The 22,789-nt window shown below is 44.9% G+C and overlaps 1 protein-coding gene across 1 annotated transcript in view; it reads left to right on the forward strand.

Annotated features, from left to right (window-relative positions):
* Positions 1-22,789, forward strand: part of IFT27 (intraflagellar transport 27) — a 53,527-nt gene that overhangs the window by 12,081 nt on the left and 18,657 nt on the right. Inside the window, exons 2-3 of the mRNA XM_040407212.1 lie at positions 16,056-16,135; positions 21,552-21,611. Of these exons, the coding sequence (XP_040263146.1) occupies positions 16,056-16,135; positions 21,552-21,611 (140 nt within the window). The remainder of the gene's footprint in view (positions 1-16,055; positions 16,136-21,551; positions 21,612-22,789) is intronic.

Genomic DNA, 22,789 nt, shown 5'->3' on the forward strand with positions numbered 1-22,789 from the left:
TTGAGCCACTCCTTTGTTGCCTTTGCTGTATGTTTTGGGTCATTGTCGTGCTGGAACACCCATCCACGACCCATTTTCAGTTTCCTGGCAGAGGGAAGGAGGTTGTCGCTCAGGATTTCACGATACATGGCTCCGTCCATTTTCCCGTTTATGCGAATAAGTTGTCCTGTGCCCTTAGCAGAAAAACACCCCCAAAGCAAAATGTTTCCACCCCCATGCTTGACGGTGGGGACGGTGTTTTGGGGGTCATAGGCAGCATTTTTCTTCCTCCAAACACAGCGAGTTGAGTTAATGCCAAAGAGCTCTATTTTGGTCTCATCAGACCACAGCACCTTCTCCCAGTCACTCTCTGAATCATTCAGGTGTTCATTGGCAAACTTCAGACGGGCCTGCACATGTGCCTTCCTGAGCAGGGGGACCTTGCGAGCCCTGCAGGATTTTAATCCATTGCGGTGTAATGTGTTTCCAATGGTTTTCTTGGTGACTGTGGTCCCTGCTAATTTGAGGTCATTAACTAACTCCTCCCGTGTAGTTCTAGGATGCTTTTTCACCTTTCTCAGAACCATTGACACCCCACGAGGTGAGATCTTGCGTGGAGCCCCAGAGCGAGGTCGATTGATGGTCATTTTGTGCTCCTTCCATTTTCGAACAATCGCACCAACAGTTGTCACCTTCTCTCCCAGCTTCTTGCTAATGGTTTTGTAGCCCATTCCAGCCTTGTGCAGGTCTACAATTTTGTCTCTGACATCCTTGGACAGCTCTTTGGTCTTTCCCATGTTGGAGAGTTTGGAGTCTGCTTGATTGATTGATTCTGTGGACAGGTGTCTTTTATACAGGTGACTAGTTAAGACAGGTGTCCTTAATGAGGGTGACTAATTGAGTAGAAGTGTCTAACCACTCTGTGGGAGCCAGAACTCTTAATGGTTGGTAGGGGTTCAAATACTTATTTCACTCAATGAAATGCAAATCAGTTGCTATCTTTTATTTAAAGTTATTTTTTTCGATTTTCCTTTTGATGTGCTATCTGCCACTGTTACAATAAACCTACCATTGAAATGATACTGTTCTGAGACTTTTCATTTCTTTGTCATTGGACAAACTTACAAAATCAGTGAGGGGTCAAATAATTATTTCCCCCACTGTACAGGCCATATCAGGTTGTGGACCTATAGCAATGAATGGGCCCGCGTGCAATCTGCAAAAAAACGCGGATCGGACAGGCATACAACATATGATTGTGTCGTCTAACCAGTCCTTAACATATTACGTGATCGCACACTGTTTATAGCTTTTTATAAATAACGTGCATTGCAATCACCCAGTGCTGACATTTGGGATTTCCAGGACCTGCGTGATACCTGTATCTGAGGCCGGAGCCGCCATACTCGGGGAATTCTGTTTATATGACACCAAATCACAGCTACTTATTGGTCTAAAGTGGCCAAGAAAGTGGCAGCGTTGTGTGGCGGCACTCTGATTATACACATTATCATATCGTATATCCGGATACAATACCACACTGCGGGGCACATGATTACACAGGTAGAGAAATTGCACGTCTCGAGAAATAGAGCTCTGAGTACCTTTAAACAGACAAGAGAGCAGCAGAATTATTCTCCGTAATTACAGACCCCCGAAGAGTTTATTGCTCTCGTATTAAGGAGAGAGGCCGTTATTGGGAAAGAAAGAACTGAGTGGCAGAGCTGAGATTTTCCACGCGCTCTCTTAGAAGGAGGTTTGGTATGTCCTGTAGCTGGTAATGGTAGGCCTTACAGTGAATGTTTAACGGTGTAATCAGTCTTTTTTTTTATTTAATTTTTTTGCTTTTTTTAAGAGAAATTAGGGGTGGGCGATATGGCCTAAAATCTATATTGCGATATAATTTTAAGCATGTGCGATATGCGATATATATTGCGATATATTGTTTTCTATATTGGGGGGGTTTAAACTTTTTTTTTTTTTTATTACTTTTTATTTAATAACTATTAGCCTCCTTAAGGGCTAGAACCCTTGTCATATTCACCCTAATAGAGCTCTATTAGGGTGAATAGGACTTTACACTCTCCCTGCTGCCCTGTGCTTTGTGCACACAACAGCAGGGAGCTGACCATGGCAGCCAGCCTCTGATGTGCCCCCCCAGCCTCTGATGTGCCCCCCCCCCCAGCCTCTGATGTGCCCCCTCTGGTAACTCAAACCCACCCCCCTCCTGTCCTCCCCAGTATTAATCATTGGTGGCAGTGGCCACAGGGTCCCCCTCCCCCATCATTGGTGGCAGTGGCCACAGGGTCCCCCTCCCCCCCCATCATTGGTGGCAGTGGGCAGTTCCGATCGGAGTCCCAGCAGTGTAATGCTGGGGCTCCGATCGGTTACCATGGCAGCCAGGAGTCACGCTACTGAAGTCCTGGCTGCGATGGTATGTTAGTGAGCAGCATTATACTCACGTGCGCTGTGGCCGCCGGGCGCTCCTTCTCATAGGTCTGTGCGGCGCATTGCTAATGCTATAAGCATTAGCAATCCGCCGCACAGACAGAAGAAGGAGCGCCCGGCGGCCACGGCGCACGTGAGTATAATGCTGCTCACTAACATACCATCGCAGCCAGGACTTCAGTAGCGTGACTCCTGGCTGCCATGGTAACCGATCGGAGCCCCAGCATTACACTGCTGGGACTCCGATCGGAACTGCCGCTAATGATGGGGGGAAGGAGGGGGACCCTGTGGGATATGGCCGGCACATTCATTGGTGGTGCAGTGGCCACAGTCCCTCCCTCCTTCTCCCTCCACTGTGCCGGCCGGCTCATCAGGAGAAAATGGTGCGCGCAGAGAGCGCGATCATATCGCGGTCCGGCGATATGGCGAAAATCCATATCGTGGCCCAAATTTATATCGCCTATATCGCCTATACCGCCCACCCCTAAGAGAAATACACAATTTTTATTAAAGGGGTTGTCAGAGTTATTTTTTTGTTCTTTTTATGTTCCTAACTAAGCAAATATAACAGCTTTCCAATTAACTCACTTTATCTGCAGTGCCTGGTTTCTCAGATTTCACTGAGGGTCACATGACCTGTGATGTCAGCTTCTCTCCCTGCTCTGATAAAGGTCGTTTACAAGCCTGTAAACGAGACGTCACTGTGCTGGCCACGCCCCCCTTCACTGCCGTCTGCTCTCTCTCTCCTAAGATTCTTAACCCCTTCAGCTGCACATACTGGCTAGCTGCAGCAGGCAGTGAGGAGACAATTCTGGGCACAGGATCTGACAGACTAGAGAGAGCATTGCACAAGAAGGTAGGGGGAAGATCCTGTGTGTATTAGCAGTGTCATTATACAGCTGGGACTTGTAGTTCTACACTTACAACATGCTGCAGAGTCTCCCAGCGGGCAGACATGTCACTCAGGGCAGCTCTTGTATCCACTCCCTTAGCAGTGTCATTATACAGCTGGGACTTGTAGTTCTACACTTACAACATGCTGCAGAGTCTCCCAGCAGGCAGACATGTCCCTCAGGGCAGCTCTTGTATTCACTCCCTTAGCAGTGCAGGGGGAGGGGCAGAGATTGTTTTTATTGCATGTAAACAAAGGGCCAGAAAAGAACCAGGGAAATGAGGAAATATATATTTTTTTTTTTGCATAAAACTTGCTTAGCTCAGTTATATATCAGATTTTCAGTGCAATATTATTTTTTTCATAACTCGGACAACCCCTTTAAGTTGGAATGTTTTCTTAAATCACTAATAAATGTAATCTACAAGGCTTGGAAAAAGGCCCGTGTATGGTAATACATCGGCAGGTGTCTTTACAACAGGAATGCAGGGATTTCCTAAACTCTCTGCTACCAAATGAAGACATTGGAGCTCGTTAACTAAAGACTGTATTTTCATTTTCCGGTCTTTGTAAAAAATTCTGCTGAAATAAGCTGTAGCTAATTTACTAAGAGGCGCAGGCCTATTTATGAATTTGTCGCATCTGTGATTTCTGTGCGCCATAAATTAAACCCTGCACCAGGATCTGGCATACATTTCAGCTATAATTTACGACAAAATGTAAATGTTGAGCCATGGTGGCCTGTCCCCCTTGACTATGCTCCACCAATCTTTTTATGGAAAGAGCAGTGGAGAAAGGCATGTCCCAAAATTTTTGCTCAGAATGCCCTTTGCATTAAAACTTGGAGAAAAACTTTTCTACCACAGAAGACTGATGTACAGTGTGGAGTCCACTTCTCTTTTTAAGTGGTTATCCGGGAAATGCTAGGTCATCATTTTCAGATCGGCGGTGGTCTGAGTCCCGGCACCCCTGTCAAACAGCTGTTGCGCTCACCTGATCTCTCTAAGTAAAGCACCGTACGTTGTATAGTGGCTATGTTTGGTATTGCAGCTCAGCCCCATTCACTTCTATGGTGCTGAGCTGCAAATAGTCCATGTGACCGATATATGGTGACATCATATGGCCTAGGGAAAGGCCATGGCACTCAGCTGATCTGATCCTATCTGACATCCGGGACCCCCCCTTCCCCGATCTGATATTGATGACCTATTTTAAGGATAGGTTATCAGTAGAGATGAGCGAATCGAGTCAGACTAAGTGGAATTCGATCCAAATTTCAGGAAAAATTCGATTTGCAACGAATGCGAATTTCCTGGCGCTTCGTGATAACGAATCACAATTTTTTCCTAAAATGGCGGCTACACGTGTGAGGACTGAGAACATGAGGCAAGGAACTCTAAGAAGGCGGGATCACCCAGATTGACATGCATGCATGCAGCCAATCAGCAGCCAGCCAACCCTGTGATGTCACAGCCCTATAAATACAGCAGCTATTTTAGATTCTGCAATTTTGCAGCTTTCTGAGTGCAGGGACAGACGTGAGAAGGCACTAGGGACAGCAATAGAAAAAGCCTCATTGCAAACAAAGAAACAGAAAAAACGATTTATAAGTGCAGGTAAACGATAGGGAGGAATCATTTCACAGCACCTTAGCGCAGGGAGAGACGTCAGAAGGCACTAGGGACAGTGCTAGAAAAGCGATTTACAAGTGCAGGGAAAGATTATTTGGGGATCCAAATAGCCATTATACAGCTCTTGTCATTCCAGCAATTTGTTCTTGGGCTGCAAGTGCTACGTTAAAAAGAAAAATATATACGCAGTTCACTTCTGCAGTTATATGTGTTGAAAGTGTTTAGTGGCCTATTTCAGTACAGAAGGAAAAATATATACGCACTTCACTGGTGCAGTTACTGGTGGCAAAAGCGTTTAGTGGCCTATTTCAGTACAATAAGAAAAATATATACTGTGGCAATGTGAATAGTGATGGGTGCAGTAAACTCCCGGGTAAGCATGGAAAAGGGGTGTTGTTTGCACCAGGAGCGTGTCACCAAGGGCCCGGCCTTGGTGGAGTAAAGGCCCTAGATATAGGTGGCCACTAAGTTAGTTGGTTGACACCAAGATAGTTAGCTTAGCTGGCTCCAGCTAGTCCGGGGCGGGCTTTTACTGGGAACAGGCAATGTGCAGGGTGGGTGCCTGTTCCCCATCCTCCAGGCTTATGTTTTGGTTGCTGTTTTGTGCTGATGTGCTTGAAAATAAAGCATTGTTTGGACTTCAATCTGGTGTCTGGCGAAGATATCTGTGAGAATGACCCCCGAAAAGGAGCTAATCCCCCACAATACGCACTTCACTGGTGCAGTTATTTGTGGCAAAAGCATTTAGTGGCCTATTTCAGTACAGAAAGAAAAATATATATGCACTTCACTGGTGCAGTTATTTGTGGCGAAAGCGTTTAGTGGCCTATTTCAGTACAAAAAGAAAAAAAATATATTCTCAGTGCCACTAATTTTTATTTGGCTGGAAAACCCCTTAAAAGAGGTTGTCTCGAGATACACTCACCTAAAGAATTATTAGGAACACCTGTTCTATTTCTCATTAATGCAATTATCTAGTCAACCAATCACATGGCAGTTGCTTCAATGCATTTAGGGGTGTGGTCCTGGTCAAGACAATCTCCTGAACTCCAAACTGAATGTCAGAATAGGAAGATTTAAGCAATTTTGAGCGTGGCATGGTTGTTGGTGCCAGACGGGCCGGTCTGAGTATTTCACAATCTGCTCAGTTACTGGGATTTTCACGCACAACCATTTCTAGGGTTTACAAAGAATGGTGTGAAAAGGGAAAAACATCCAGTATGCGTCAGTCCTGTGGGCAAAAATGCCTTGTGGATGCTAGAGGTCAGAGGAGAATGGGCCGACTGATTCAAGCTGATAGAAGAGCAACGTTGACTGAAATAACCACTCGTTACAACCGAGGTATGCAGCAAAGCATTTGTGAAGCCACAACACGCACAACCTTGAGGCGGATGGGCTACAACAGCAGAAGACCCCACCGGGTACCACTCATCTCCACTACAAATAGGAAAAAGAGGCTACAATTTGCACGAGCTCACCAAAATTGGACTGTTGAAGACTGAAAAAATGTTGCCTGGTCTGATGAGTCTCGATTTCTGTTGAGACATTCAAATGGTAGAGTCCGAATTTGGCGTAAACAGAATGAGAACATGTATCCATCCTCTGATGGCTACTTCCAGCAGTATAATGCACCATGTCACAAAGCTCGAATCATTTCAAATTGGTTTCTTGAACATGACAATGAGTTCACTGTACTAAAATGGCCCCCACAGTCACCAGATCTCAACCCAATAGAGCATCTTTGGGATGTGGTGGAACGGGAGCTTCGTGCCCTGGATGTGCATCCCTCAAATCTCCATCAACTGCAAGATGCTATCCTATCAATATGGGCCAACATTTCTAAAGAATGCTATCAGCACCTTGTTGAATCAATGCCACGTATTAGTATGGTGTTCCTAATAATTCTTTAGGTGAGTGTATAATCGCCTGTAAACACAGGATGGGAAATAAATGTGTTTGGTAGGGGTCCGACTGCTGGACACTCACAAGAATGGTGGTCCCAAGTCCATTGAATGAGTGGAGCGAAGGTCAAGCATGCACTCTGCCTCTCCATTCAGTCTTTAATGGGACTAAATGGGACTTTATGGGAGAAAAAGCAAACTAAACCCAAGGCTATCTCTGTGCATGTGGGTGTCTGCTGGGGCCAAGCTGCAGTACCAGACACAACACTTGGACAACAGTGGTGCTGTGTTTTATGTAGGGCCTGGCAATAGATCAAACTAATTTGATTAATTGACCCTTTTAGTACCAAGTGAAAAAAATAATATTTTTCTCTTCTGGAAAGCTATATCAGTCCCTGATACAGCTCTCCAGGTCACCGCGGGAGCCCAGCACTGTGTACCCTGTAAGCGACCATGGTATCTAGGCAGTTACACTGAGTCTCCCTATCACCAATGGCCCCAAGCGAGGCGTTGATGTGTTGCCATGGCAGTCAGGAGCCTAACAAAGTCCCCTAGGCCTGTCATGACTGTATGTCTATTAAACTGTCCAGCAGACTTGGCCTAATAGGCAGCCTGTTACAGTGATAGAGTAAAATGCACTGCATGTCCCATTGAGATAAAAAATTTAAGGTTAATAAAGTTTATATAAACAAAAATAAATAAAATCATTCTTTCCATAAAAAAAGTATATTTTTCATTAAAAAAAAAAAAAACGCACACAACCCCTATGGTGTCACATACAACGTAATAAAGATAACATTTTATTTACACCACACCGTAACCAACGTAAAAAAAATGAGAAAGGCAAAAGATAATGAAATTGTTCCTATCCCCCTCCCCCCACAAAAAAATTGAAATCAGTAAGTCCCTTGTAAGCCAAAATGGTACCAATGTAGCCACATCTCGTCCCACAAAAGACAAGCCCGTATACGGCAACATTATCAGAAAAATGACTCTTGGAATGCAACAACATAAAAAAAAATAGTTTTCGCATTAGATGCTGTTATTGTGCAAAAACAACAACAAATAAGACTACATATATTTGGTATCACAATTATCATGTTGACCCATACAATAAAAGTAATGCACTAGTTATGCTACACTGTGAATGTTGTAAATTTAAAGTGCAAAAAACAATAATAGAATAGCTTTTTTTTTTTTTTTCTATTACTTTGTGGCAAAAAAAATAAATTAAAAAATACATGCCAATAAAAGTTAATCAATAATTTATATGTATTTAGTTTGTATTTAATTTATATGTTGCTTAGCTGTCCCGACAACAACAATTCATCAGAAAAATAAATTATTGCCCGAAAAAAATGAATAAAAAAAATAATTGGGAAATTTTTATAATCATCCTTAAAGATGACCTTTCACCACTCCTGACATGCCTGTTTTAATAACTTCATGCATTCCCCGTGTAATAACAATTCTGGAGCCTCTATTCTTATGTCTGTATGTTGTGCCATTCCTTTGTTAATTCATACTAGAAGTTATTAATTAATTTTTCTATTAGCTTTCAGTAAGGGTACAGAGGGGTGGTAACCAGTTGGAGGGGTGTACCTGCACAGTCTGACTCTATCCAATCAGTGCTGCCATTTTCAGACTGTGCAGGTACACCCCCCCCCCCCCCCCCAACTGGTTACCTCCCCTCTGTACCCTTACTGAAGGCTAATAGCAATTCATTCATAACTTCTAGTAGAAATAATAAAGGAATGGCCCTCTTTAACTTTGTCTATGTACTAATTATTGCCATTTGCTGAAGTTAGACAACCCCTTTAAATAATCTGAGCTTGAATTTATCTAATTTAAGACTTTATAAGGACCTGAGGTGTTTTTTTAAAAATTATGCCCGACACATGAAACCATAGAATTGAGGGTGTACTTTGCGCAGGATATATATATATATATATATACACACACTGTATATAGTAACTTAGGCTACTTTCACATTAGAGTTAATATTTTCCGGTATTGAGATCCCTCATAGGGTCTTAATACCGGAGAAAAACGCTTCCATTTTGTCCCCATTCATTGTCAATGTGGAGTAAATGTAGCAGAAGGGAGTGCTCCTCTGCATTCCGTTCCATTCTCATACCGGAGAGCAAACTTTGCTTTCCATCCTTGGATGCGGAGCAAGACGGATCCGTCATGACCCACCATGCAAGTCAGGCCTCATGCACACGACCGTTTTTTTTCACGGTCCGCAAAACGGGGTTCCGTTGGTCCGTGATCCGTGACCGTTTTTTCGTCCGTGGGTCTTCCTTGATTTTTGGAGGATCCACGGACATGAAAAAAAAAAGTCATTTTGGTGTCCGCCTGGCCGTGCGGAGCCAAACGGATCCGTCCTGAATTACAATGCAAGTCAATGGGGACGGATCCGTTTGACGTTGACACAATATGGTGCAATTTCAAATGGATCCGTCCCCCATTGACTTTCAATGTAAAGTCAGGAGTTAATATACCATAGGATCGGAGTTTTCTCCAATCCGATGGTATATTTTAACTTGAAGCGTCCCCATCACCATGGGAACGCCTCTATGTTAGAATATACCATCGGATTTGAGTTACATTGTGAAACTCAGATCCGACAGTATATTCTAACACAGAGGCGTTCCCATAGTGATGGGGACGCTTCAAGTTAGAATATACTACGAACTGTGTACATGACTGCCCCCTGCTGCCTGGCAGCACCCGATCTTTTACAGGGGGCTGTGATCAGCACAATTAACCCTTCAGGTGCCGCACCTGAAGGGGTTAATTGTGCGTATCATAGCCCCCTGTAAGAGATCAGGGGCTGCCAGGCAGCAGGGGGCAGACCCCCCTCCCTCCCCAGTTTGAATATCATTGGTGGCCAGTGTGCTCCCCCCCCCCCGGGCCCCCCCTCTATTGTAATATCATTGGTGGCCAGTGTGCGGCCTTTCCCGCCCCCCCCCCTCCCTCTATTGTAATATCATTGGTGGCCAGTGTGCGCCCACCCCGCCCCCCCCCCCTCTATTGTATTAATACCATTGGTGGCCAGTGTGCGGCCTCCCCCCCCCCCGATCATTGGTGGCAGCGGAGAGTTCCGATCGGAGTCCCAGTTTAATCGCTCTGGGGCTCTGTGCACAGGTCTGTGCGGCGCATTGCTTAATGATCTGTCACTTGCCAGTAGGAGGAGCTCCCGGCCGATCACAGACAGTGCAGCAGCCAGCAGGTAAGTATGATGCTTCTAATATTGTAATATTGCTAAGTAACCATGGCAACCAGGCCTGCAGTAGCGTCCTGGTTGCCATGGTTACCGATCGGAGCCCCAGAGCGATTAAACTGGGACTCCGATCGGAAATCTCCGCTGCCACCAATGATCGGGGGGGGGGGGGGGGGAGGGGAGAGGGGAGGCCACACACTGGCCACCAATGATATTACAATAGAGGGAGAGGGGGGGGCGGGGGAGGCCGCACACTGGCCACTAATGATATTACAATAGGGGGGGGCGGGGGGGCCGCACACTGGCCACCAATGATATTCAAACTGGGGAGGGAGGGGGGTCTGCCCCCTGCTGCCTGGCAGCCCCTGATCTCTTATAGGGGGCTATGATATGCACAATTAACCCCTCAGGTGCAGCACCTGAGGGGTTAATTGTGCGAATCACAGCCCCCTGTAAGAGATCGGGTGCTGCCAGGCAGCAGGGGGCAGTCATGTACACAGTTCGTAGTATATTCTAGCTAGAAGCGTCCCCATCACTATGGGAATGCCTCTGTGTTAGAATATACTGTCGGATTTGAGTTTTCACGAAGTGAAAACTCATCTCTGAAAAAGCTTTTATGCAGACGGATCTTCGGATCCGTCTGTATGAAAGTAACCTACGGCCACGGATCACGGACGCGGATGCCAATCTTGTGTGCATCCGTGTTCTTTCACGGACCCATTGACTTGAATGGGTCCGTAAACCGTTGTCCGTCAAAAAAATAGGACAGGTCATTTTTTTTTGATGGACAGGAAACACGGATCACGGATGCGGCTGCAAAACTATGCATTTTCCGATTTTTCCACGGACCCATTGAAAGTCAATGGATCCGCGAAAAAAAACCGGAAAACGGCACAACAGCCACGGATGCACACAACGGTCGTGTGCATGAGGCCTCAATGGGGACGTTTTCTCTGACACAATCTGCCATAGAAAACGGATCCGTCTTGGCTATGTTAAAGATATCATAACGGGTGCAGACGGTTGTATTATCAGTAACGGAAGCGTTTTTGCTAGACCCTGCCGGATCCAGTAAAACCGCTAGTGTGAAAGTAGCCCTTGTTTGCAATATGTAATATGTTGCTTAACAGCTTATTTTTCCCAAATGTTCTTTACAGTTTTCTAAATTGTTTGAAGTGCAGCTTAGTAGTGGGATTGGATTTGCTCAATCTGTGCAGTTAGGCCCCATTCCCACGCTTGTCTCTCACTGTTCCCACATAGCGCCTCGTCACTCCCAGGAGTTAGTTTAATACACCTGACATCGCTCCAAAGTACTTTTCTGCCTTCTGAAGATTAGCATTTACATGAAGGTGGGTGTACCGGCTGGAATATACGGTAATATGAGAAATGCTTTCAGTTTCTCCTCCACCCTGGGCCTGCTTCATTTTACTGTGGATAGGAGCTTTTTTGGTGGATTCAGGAGCTAGGCTACTTTCACACTTGCGTTGTTCTTTTCCGGCATAGAGTTCCGTCACAGGGGCTCTATACCGGAAAAGAACTGATCAGGTATGTCCCCATGCATTCTGAATGGAGAGTAATCCGTTCAGTTTGCATCAGGATGTGTTCAGTTCAGTCGTTTTGACTGATCAGGCAAAGGAGAAAACCGTAGCATGCTACGGTTTTATCTCCGGCTAAAAAAACTGAAGACTTGCCTGAATGCCGGATCAGGCATTTTTTCCCATAGGAATGTATTAGTGCCGAATGCCGGATCCGTCCTTCCGGTATGCGCATGCGCAGACTGAAAAAAAGGTGAAAAAATAAATGCCGGATCCGTTTTTGCCGGATGACACCGGAAAGACGGATCCGGCATTTCAATGCATTTTTTCGACTGATCAGGCATTTTTAAGACTGATCAGGATCCTGATCAGTCTTACTAATGCCATCAGTTAGCATACATTTTGCCTGATCCGGCAGGCAGTTCCGGCGACGGAACTGCTTGCCGGATCTCTCTGCCGCAAGTGTGAAAGTAGCCTTAGACACATATGAAGACCCTGCATTCAGCAGACATTTTAGGCTACTTTCACACTCGTGTTTGGTACGGATCCGTCATGGATCTGCACAGACGGATCTGTTCAGATAATACAACCGCATGCATGCGTTCAGAACATTTGTATTATCTTTAACATGGCCAAGCCGGATCCGTCTTGAACACCATTAAAAGTCAATGGGGGACGGATCCGTTTTCTATTGTGTCAGTGAAAACCGTCCCCATTGACTTGCATTGTGTGCCAGGACGGATCCGCTTGGCTCAGTTTCATCAGACGGACACCAAATCGCTGCAAGCAGTGTTTTGATGTCCGCCTCTAAAGCGGAATGGAGACTGATCGGAGGCAAACTGATGCATTCTGAGCGGATCCTTATCCGTTCAGAATGCATTAGGGCAGAACTGATCCGTTTTGGACCGCGTGTGAGAGCCTTGAAACGGATCTCGCAAACGGAAAGCCAAAACGCCAGTGGGAAAGTAGCCTTACAAATATTTGACATCCAGTCCAAGTTTTCTTCTTCACTCAGTATGACGTGCTGGGGGCAAACAGCGAAACTAGTAAAATGTTAGCCGACAGAAGCAAAGCGCTGAGTTGGAAGAAGAAGGGGACACCATCTTGGTCCAGTAATGTGCAGCAGTAGTTGTCATTGCATTTGGTGTTAAGGATCTATAGTGTACAGATTGCCTTGAAACTTGCATTTCGTGGACCATAGTGCAAGAATTAACCTAGTAGGTCCTTTTGTGAAGTAAGAGAATTTGCCCAGAATGTCACTTTCAATTGACTGATGTCCAACAACTCGATACCTTCAAAAGTAGTCACCGCGTTGAACATAAAAAGCACATTAGCTCCGCTCTGTTAAAGGGAATATCTCACACATTTATTTCTGATTTGAGTATATATATATAAAAAAATAAAGCGTGTGTTTTGTATAGAAGCTATTGTTAATTTCAAAAATTTCCCTACTGTCATATTAAGTGATACAAAGGGTGTGCGCTTCGTGGCAGCTACTAGGAATGAGGGCTACCTAAGGCTACTTTCACACTTGCGTTTTTGCCTGATCCGGCAGGGTTCAGCAAAAACGCTTCCGTTACTGATAATACAACCGGCTGCATCCGTTATGAACAGATCCGGTTGTATTATCTTTAACATAGCAATGACCTGTCATGAACACCATTGAAATCCGTTTTCTATTGTGTCAGAGAAAACGGATCCGTCCCCATTGACTTGCATTGTGGGTCATGCACATGTTTTTCTCCGCATCCCAATGACTGAAAGAAAACCGCAGCTTGCTGCGGTTTTCTCTCCGGTATGGGAACGCAACCAAACGGAACGGAATGCATCCCGTTCTGTTCAGTTCCGTTTTGTCCCCATTGACAATGAATGGGGACAAGATAGAAGCGTTTTTCGCCGGTATTGAGATCCTCATAGACTATTACATTCTCCAAGAAGTGATGGAATACAGCACCCCCCACACACACTTATCTGTGTGTATGGTGTTGATTCCCTTCCTTATATAAGCCTCCAACAATACAGTAGAGCTATCATTAAATACACCCTCTGCTGACTCTGCCCCAGTCTATACAGCAAAGCGAAGTAAGCTGCAGAAAAGGTGTCACGGCTGTATGTGAGCAACAAGAGCATACACAGTGGATAAAGCTACTGACCGGACCCAAACTAGGGAGGATAAAGGGTGACCCCTGTCAGACCCTCAAAGCTCTCCCTATGCTGCTAAGCACATGCCCGGATCCAAATGGTGGATCGAGGCATGCCCGCGAACCTAAGACTGATGACCACTGTAACCCCTACAATAGTGGAAGGGGCACGGCCACCGGTGCCCTGCTCAGTATATGGACGGAACCAGGGTCGCCTCTGATCCGGTCAGCAAACAAACAGAAACACACAATGTCTGCACACCTAATTGAAGGAGCTGCGGCAGCAGTGAAGACAGATCCAAAGACAGCTGGCAATATCCGGAGTACTTGCTGCAGCAGAACACAGGTCCAGTGAAATGATAGCACACAAGTGAAGATACTCAAGTAAGAGATACAACTCAAATGAGAAATATAATCCGCACCCTATAAAGGAGGAGGGGTGATTTAAAGGCAGAGAAATCAAACACAGGAGGAACAGCTGGGAGGAAGGAAACAGAAAGTAAAGACCTAATCACAGGGGCGGAGAAACAGAGCAGAGAGAACTCCTCCAAGCTCTAGTAGTGACATCATCACAGGGGTGGAGAAACAGAGCTGTGAGAACGTCTCAAAGCTCTGGTAGTGACAAAAGGTCAGTGTCAGCCTAGCACTTGTCTTCTGCCAGATAGTGTGAGAACTGGTACAGGTTTATACGCGACCCTGATGAAGCAATAGCGAAACCTAGGTCGGGTGAATTGAGAGGGACTGATATGGTTTTGTGATATGCGCATTTATTTGCTACAGTACGCTTGTGAGTATAATAAATCCTTTTTATATAATTTTGGTTGGTGGTCCTTCACTATTTTGCACTAATTTGGCTTTCACAGAAAGTGACTTGGAACCAATAAATCCTTTGGCTTACGGAGTTGTACCTTTGCCTATGTGAGGATTGTGGTTTCAAGTAAAGCGGGATACCACCGTAGGATTGAGAGCAGCGCGTTCCTGTATTGAAGCAAACTGACTGATTATGTGAACGGAACCCACTTCACTTTGGGACTTGCAGCGCCATTGATGGGCAACGTATCGGAGAACTTTTATTTTATTTTGATATACGCGTATCTGTATACACAGCGCTCATTGAGCTCCGTGGAAAGCAGGAACAGTAAAAAAAAAATTATAAAAAAAAGTATTTTCCTTTGCCCAGCTGTCAATATCAAAGAGCTCTCCAGAGAAACCTGCCTAAACCTGTTTTTTTTATTCCAATGCATCTAAAGCAAAGGTACCCATACACCTGTGTCTAAAGTTGGTCAAAAAAGATTGCTCAATGAAATTTCTCAAGAAGTGATCATTTAGCAGACCAATGACAGACCATCATCTTCTGGAAAGAAGTCAGCCATTTGTGTCCAGTAGTCAGCAGTGGTGTAGGTTCACTTCTATAGGACTGATGTAGACAGTGCTGTGTTAGTCCCATAAAAATGAATGGAGCAGGGGACCGACATGCACGCTACTGCTTCATTAAGAGATCACTAACCTCCCTTCTTGGAATCGCTGAGGGTGCCAGCAGTTGGACCTATCCTCAGGATAGGTCATCAATATCAGGGATCTGCTACAATCAGCTGTTAGAAGAAGCTGGGCGTTCCTCTTCCTAGGCCAGTGACGTCACGTTCATAGGTCACTTGGCCTAGGTGCAGCTCAGTCCCATTGAAGTCAATGTAGCTGAGCTGCAATACCAAGCACTGCCACTACATAATGTACGGTGCTGTGCTTGGTAAGCGCCCGGGAGGCCACCACATTCACCAGAGCGCCGGTGAGCACCACAGCTTCCCCGAACAGCTGATCAGCGGGGGTTGTGATATTGATGACCTTTCCTGTGGATTCAACAGTGCTTGTGTAGTCTGACTCTCCAGTCATGCTCCTTTCTCCACCTCACCTTCTGCTAACCTATGGAATGTAAATTAACAATATGTAGGAAAATCTATAAGGAAGCATGACTGCAGATTTCGACTTATAAGTGGTTTTGTAGTCTGTTACCATGGAGATGCTCAGCATCTGCATAGAAATTGTAGATGCAAAATGATTGGAAATCTTTAATGAAGACCTATTGCAAAGTTCTTTCATTTGTCATTTTAGATGCATTAGGACAATTAAAAAAATAATTGGGAAAGTGGACAAAGAACACCGTGCTCGGTGCACAGTAGGAAATGGCCGAATCTTTGTTGGATTGTGCTGTATTCTTGTCTTCTCATTGGGTCTCTTGGTTATTTTATCTATTATTTTGTCATATACAATAGTACATTATGACCGTTTTATACTTGCTTCTATATAGGTGACTCCACTGTTGGGAAGAGCACGCTAATCCAGCTGTTTCGTAGTGATGGAAGCCACTTCACAAAGAACTATAGCATGGTACAGTATGACCACAGCAGTTAACAAAACTGACATATACTTTCTTAGGGCCTTTAATGGAAATTGTGCCTAGTCCTGGAGCATTAGAAGCATAACCAAGCAGATTTACCATCCAGGAGCCTGAGAAAGCTGGATGATAACCCCTGTGTAAGCTGTAGTGCCTCCATATTGATACCAAACTTTCCTAGAAGCAGACACTTAAATGTAATGATGTTTCTTTCACATTTGTCAGACATATTAATTAGCCCAACCCAACGTAAATATCAAAATCCTAATGATCTATGATCAGAATGCTGATATTAATATTGTCCGGGCTTTTAATATTGATGACCTATCCTTAGAATAGGTCATATAGGAGAAACCGCAGCACTCTCTTGTCTTCAATTCAGTGTAATTTATTTCACCAGCAAAAAATGCGACGTTTCGACCGTAATGGTCTTTCTCAAGCCTCAGGCTTGAGAAAGACCATTACGGTCGAAACGTCGAGGCTTGAGAAAGACCATTACGGTCGAAACGTCGCATTTTTTCCTGGTGAAATAAATTCCACTGAATTGAAGACAAGAGAGTGCTGCGGTTTCTTCTATATGACGCATCCAAGGGGGAACTTCTGACTGGCTCCCAACACGGCTGGCACCACCACAAGATAAGGCTTTAATTTTTCGTTGTGCTGCTATACGCATTTTTTTCTATCCTTAGAATAGGTCATCAATATCAGATGGGCGGGGACTGACACCTGACACCCCCGCCGATCAGCTGTATGGGGAGACGGCGCGTGAAGTGTGCACATGCCGCCTCTCTTCTCTCTTCCTGTTCAACACTGCTGTCTATGGCATCAATATTAAAAGCCCGGACAACCCCTTTAAATATCTGATCAATGGCGGGCTGACCAATCCTGAGGGTTTTTCCCTACAAGACAGAAACACTTTGGAGCAGATTTATCATAGACAGGTGGCATACGCCTCGTCATAAATTAGGTATACTGATATCTATATAGAGCCATGAAAATAGAGTCTTTAGAAATGTTGTTACAAGGGGAATGCAACATGTCAGAAGAGGTGACCGCTCTTATTTAAGCCTCAAATGTAAGTCAGTTTGTAGGATTTTACTAATTTTCCTGAAGAAACACTAAGGCCTCTTTCACACGGGCGTTGCGGGTGCGTTGTGCGAGTGTAAAACATTGTAATGCGTTTTGCACTCGCGTGAGAAAAATCGCGCATGTTTGGTACCCAAACCCGAACTTATTCACAGAAGTTTGGGCTTGGGATCGGTGTTCTGTTGTCACGGATGGTGTTGCAGAAAGCTGGAACTTATAAATAAACATCCGACTGGCTTGATCCCAAACTAAGGAGCATATGGGTGAGCCCTATAAAACCCCTAGAGCTCTCCCTGACTGCTATGCCCATGCAAAGATCTTTATGGTAGACGATTGCATGTCCACGTACCTAATACTATGTGACACCTGAAAACCCTATAATAGTGAGGGGACACGACCACCGGCTCCCTGCACTTAATACGGACGGAGTCAGGGTCACCTACAATCAAGCCAGCAAGGAAACACAAATAAAGGAAACAGACTTATCTGAGGAATCAGGAGAAGGAGCATCCAGCAGTGAACAACTCATCCAGGAAGAAGTATAAACCGCAAAGTGAGGCAGTATGGGAGGGAATATAAAGGGAGACAATCAGTGCAAATAGATGACAGCTGGGAGAAGGAAATGACAAAGTAAAACCAAAACAAAGAACTTCATGCAAGAGGTAGCGAAGAACGTCTAACAGACCTTCTCATAGAGCTGGCAGTGACATCTGTAGATTGTATTATTTTCCCTTATAACATGGTTATAAGGGAAAATAATAGCATTCTGAATACAGAATGCATAGTAAAGTAGGGCTGGAGGGGTTAAAAAAATTATAATAATAATTTAACTCACCTTAATATACTTGCTCGCGTAGCCCGGCATCTCTTCTGTCTTCTTTTTTTGCTGTGTGCAGGAAAAGGACCTGTGGTGACGTCACTCCGGTCATCACATGGTCCATCACATGATCCATCACCATGGTAAAAGATCATGTGACGGACCATGTGATGACTGGAGTGACGTCACCACAGGTCCTTTTCCTGCACACAGCAAAAAAGAAGACAGAAGAGAAGCCGGGCTGCGCGAGCAAGTGGATTAAGGTGAGTTTAATTTTTTTTCATTTTTTTTTTAACCCCTCCAGTGCTATTTTACTATGCATTCTGTATTTAGAATGCTATTATTTTCGCTTATAACCATATTATAAGGGAAAATAATAATATTCGGGTCCCCATCCCGATCATCTCCTAGCAACCGTGCGTGAAAATCGCACCGCATCTGCACTTGCTTGCGGATGCTTGCGATTTTCACGCAACCCCATTCACTTCTATGGGGCCTGCGTTACGTGAAAAACGCACAAAGAGGAGCATGCTGCGATTTTCACGCAACGCACAAGTGATGCGTGAAAATCACCGCTCGTGTGCACAGCCCCATAGAAATGAATGGGTCAGGATTCAGTGCGGGTGCAATGCGTTCAACTCACGCATCGCATCCGCGTGGAATACTCGCCCGTGTGAAAAGGGCCTAAGGCGAGTTCACACGGGCGAGTATTCCGCGCGGGTGAAATGCGGAAGGTGGACCCATTCATTTCTATGGGGCTGTGCACATGAGCTGTGATTTTCACGCATCACTTATGCGTTGCGTGAAAATCGCAGCATGCTCTATATTGTGCGTTTTCCAAGCAACGCAGGCCCCATAGAAGTGAATGGGGCTGCATGAAAATCGTAAGCAGCCGCAAGCAAGTGCGGATGCGGTGCGATTTTCACGCACGGTTGCTAGGAGATGATCGGGATGGAGACCCGATCATTATTATTTTCCCTTATAACATGGTTATAAGGGGAAATAATAGCATTCTGAATACAGAATGCTTAGTACAATAGTGCTGGAGGGGTTAAAAAATAAATAAAAATAAATTAAACTCGCCTTAAGCTCCTTGCTCGCGCAGCCGGCATCTCTTCTGTCTTCATCTTAGCTGTGTGCAGGAAAAGGACCTGTGGCGACGTCACTCCGGTCATCACATGATCCATCACCATGGTAAAAGATCATGTGATGGACCATGTGATGACTGGAGTGACGTCACCACAGGTCCTTTTCCTGCACACAGCTAAGATGAAGACAGAAGAGATGCCTTTCTTAAAGGGTCCATTCACACATCTGTATGTGTTTTGCAGATCGGCGGGTCCGCAAAACACGGACACCGGCAATGTGCGTTCCGCATTTTGCGGACCGCACATCGCCGGCACTATGATAGAAAATGCCTAATCTTGTCCGCAATTGTGGACCAGAGTAGGACATGTTCTATTTTTTTTCAGGAACGGAATTGCGGACCCGGAAGTGCGGATCCGGACAGCACATCGTGTGGCCCCATAAAAAATGAATGGGTCCGCAATTCCGTTCCGCAAAATGCAGAACAGAATTGCGGACGTGGGAATGGAGCCTAAAGGTTTCTCCAGGCTTTTAATTTTGCTGACCTATTCTCCGGAGAGGTCAGCAATATCAGATCAGTGAGGTCCGACACCCGGCATCGCCACTGATCAGCTGTATGAAGGGAAGGTGCGTGCAGTGCGTGCGTACCGTCTCCCTTCTCTCTTCCTGCTCACTGCTGCGATTCCTATGTTGAGCAGGAAGAGAGTAGGGAGACAGCATGCACGTACTGCGTGCACCTTCCCTTCATACGGCTGATCGGCGTGGGTCCAACACCCAGCACCCTCACCGATTTGATATTGAGGATAGGTCATCAATATTAAAAGCCCGGAGAACCCCTTTAAAGAAGAGGATGATAATACCCAGTTTTCATTTTATTGAAAAGTTTTACTCCAAAAAATATGCTTTGCATAATCTTTACCATCAGTTTTGCACACTTTTCTATTCGTTTCCTGCCTCGTTCAACAAGGGGCATGGCTTTGCAGGAGATGAGCGTGGCCTAATTCCACCTCCTCTGCATATAAAAATGCACCAAAATTTGCACTCAGTTTTACAGTAAAACTACACCAACTTATAGGTGCCAGGACAAAATTTTTGGCAGACGGACAGATTTTTGGTGCACAGACAGAATCGGGTGCAGGATTTAGAACATGATTTATAAAGGTTCGTGGGCAACAATAATAAACTTATCTAATTTTAAGACTGGGATTCGTATTCTTAGGCTGCGTTCACACGGGCGAGATTTCCGCGTGGGTGCAATGCGGTAGGTGAACGTATTGCACCCGCACTGAATCCTGACCCATTCATTTCAATGGGGCTGTTCAGATGAGCGGTGATTTTGACGCATCACTTGTGCGTTGCGTGAAAATCGCAGCATGCTCTATATTCTGCTTTTTCACGCAACGCAGGCCCCATAGAAGTGAATGGGGTTGCGTGAAAATCGCAAGCACCCGCAAGCAAGTGCGGATGCGGTGCGATTTTCACGCACGGTTGCTAGGAGACGATCGGGATGGAGACCCGATCATTATTATTTTCCCTTATAACATGGTTATAAGGGAAAATAATAGCATTCTGAATACAGAATGCATAGTAAACTAGCGCTGGAGGAGTTAAAAAAATAAAATATATAAAAATTTAACTCGCCTTAGTCCACTTGATCGCGTAGCCCGGCATCTCCTTCTGTCTCCTTTGCTGAACAGGACCTTTGGTGACGTCATTCCGTTCATCACATGATCCATCGCATGATCTTTTACCATGGTGATGGATCATGTGATGACCGGAGTGACGTCACCAAAGGTCCTTTACCTGTAATTAATGCTCACCACAGGTCCTGTTCAGCAAAGGAGACAGAAGGAGATGCCGGGCCGCGATCAAGTGGACTAAGGTGAGTAAAATTTTTTTTTTTAGCCCCTCCAGCGCTAGTTTACTATGCATTCTGTATTCAGAATGCTATTATTTTCCCTTATAACTATGTTATAAGGGGAAATAATACAATCTACAGAACACCGATCCCAAGCCCGAACTTCTGTGAAGAACGCATTACAATGTTTTGCACTCGCGCGGAAAAATCGCGGGTGTTTCCGCAACGCACCCGCACATTTTCCCGCAACTCCCGTGTGAACCCAGCCTTAGACAGTGCAAACTGCACCGCTATTAGTGAATCTGCACCGCTATTAGTGAATCTGCCCCATAGAGTTTTATGCAAAGATGCTCCATTGTTGCTGTTACATGGAGATACATGGAGAATGCAGGTAGTCCTGTCAGGAGAGGTGACGGCTCCTCTAAAACCTCATGTTTATTTGTCGACTATCCTCAGAAATTAAAGTGCAAGCAATGGGATTGTATATTCTCAGATTATAATGTAGGCACCCGAACCATTTTCACAGCCTGATGTGGCTCACAGTTATTTCTTTTCTCAACAGACAACCATCATGGATGTCATAACGAAAACGGTGCAGATTCCAGATACAGGTGACAGTGTGGTGAGCATGTAGAGAGTTTCCTGCATCTGTGTTTTTGTCTGCTTAGCAAAAGTACATATTCACACCAATGTAATTCAGATTGGTGTGTACAACAGGCTGCACACGGACCCGTAGAAGTAAATGGTGCGACTGCTATTCACATCTCCATTTTACTTCACAAACCAAGGGTCTGTACAGGGAAACTCAGGGTACATATGTGTTACATTGGTAATCTGTGCCCGCTATCACACCCCTCCTCCTGCAGCATTGCTAGGATTTATCCCGCCTTTGTTTCTGTATTCTGGTATTCTCTGCAGCACTGCAAGGGTTAATGCACTTTGGTTTCTGTGTGCACCTGCTTGTCTAATGAGCTCATCAGCCTTACTATATATTCTGTGTTGTGTGCCCCACCCCTTGTCAGAGCTACCGGTTCTGTATGGTCTTTATTGTCTTCTGAATCATGTGACATAGAAACATAGAACATAGAATGTGTCGGCAGATAAGAACCATTTGGCCCATCTAGTCTGCCCAATATACTGAGTACTATGGATAGCCCCCGGCCCTATCTTATATAAAGGATGGCCTTATGCCTATCCCATGCATGCTTAAACCCTTTCACTGTATTTGCAGCTACCACTTCTGCAGGAAGGCTATTCCATGCATCCACTACTCTCTCAGTAAAGTAATACTTCCTTATATTACTTTTAAACCTTTGCCCCTCTAATTTAAAACTGTGTCCTCTTGTGGTAGTTTTTCTTCTTTTAAATATGCTCTCTTCCTTTACCGAGTTGATTCCCTTTATGTATTTAAAAGTTTCTATCATATCCCCTCTGTCTCTTCTTTCTTCCAAGCTATACATATTAAGGTCCTTTAACCTTTCCTGGTAAGTTTTATCCTGCAATCCATGTACTAGTTTAGTAGCTCTTCTCTGAACTCTCTCTAGAGTATCTATATCCTTCTGGAGATATGGCCTCCAGTACTGCGCACAATACTCCAAGTGAGGTCTCACCAGTGTTCTGTACAGCGGCATAAGCACTTCACTCTTTCTACTGCTTATACCTCTCCCTATACATCCAAGCATTCTGCTGGCATTTCGTGCTGCTCTATTACATTGTCTTCCCACCTTTAAGTCTTCTGAAATAATTACTCCTAAATCCCTTTCCTCAGATACTGAGGTCAGGACTGTGTCAAATATTCTA

Source organism: Bufo bufo, chromosome 9, assembly GCF_905171765.1.
Source record: "Bufo bufo chromosome 9, aBufBuf1.1, whole genome shotgun sequence".
Lineage (NCBI taxonomy): Eukaryota > Metazoa > Chordata > Amphibia > Anura > Bufonidae > Bufo > Bufo bufo.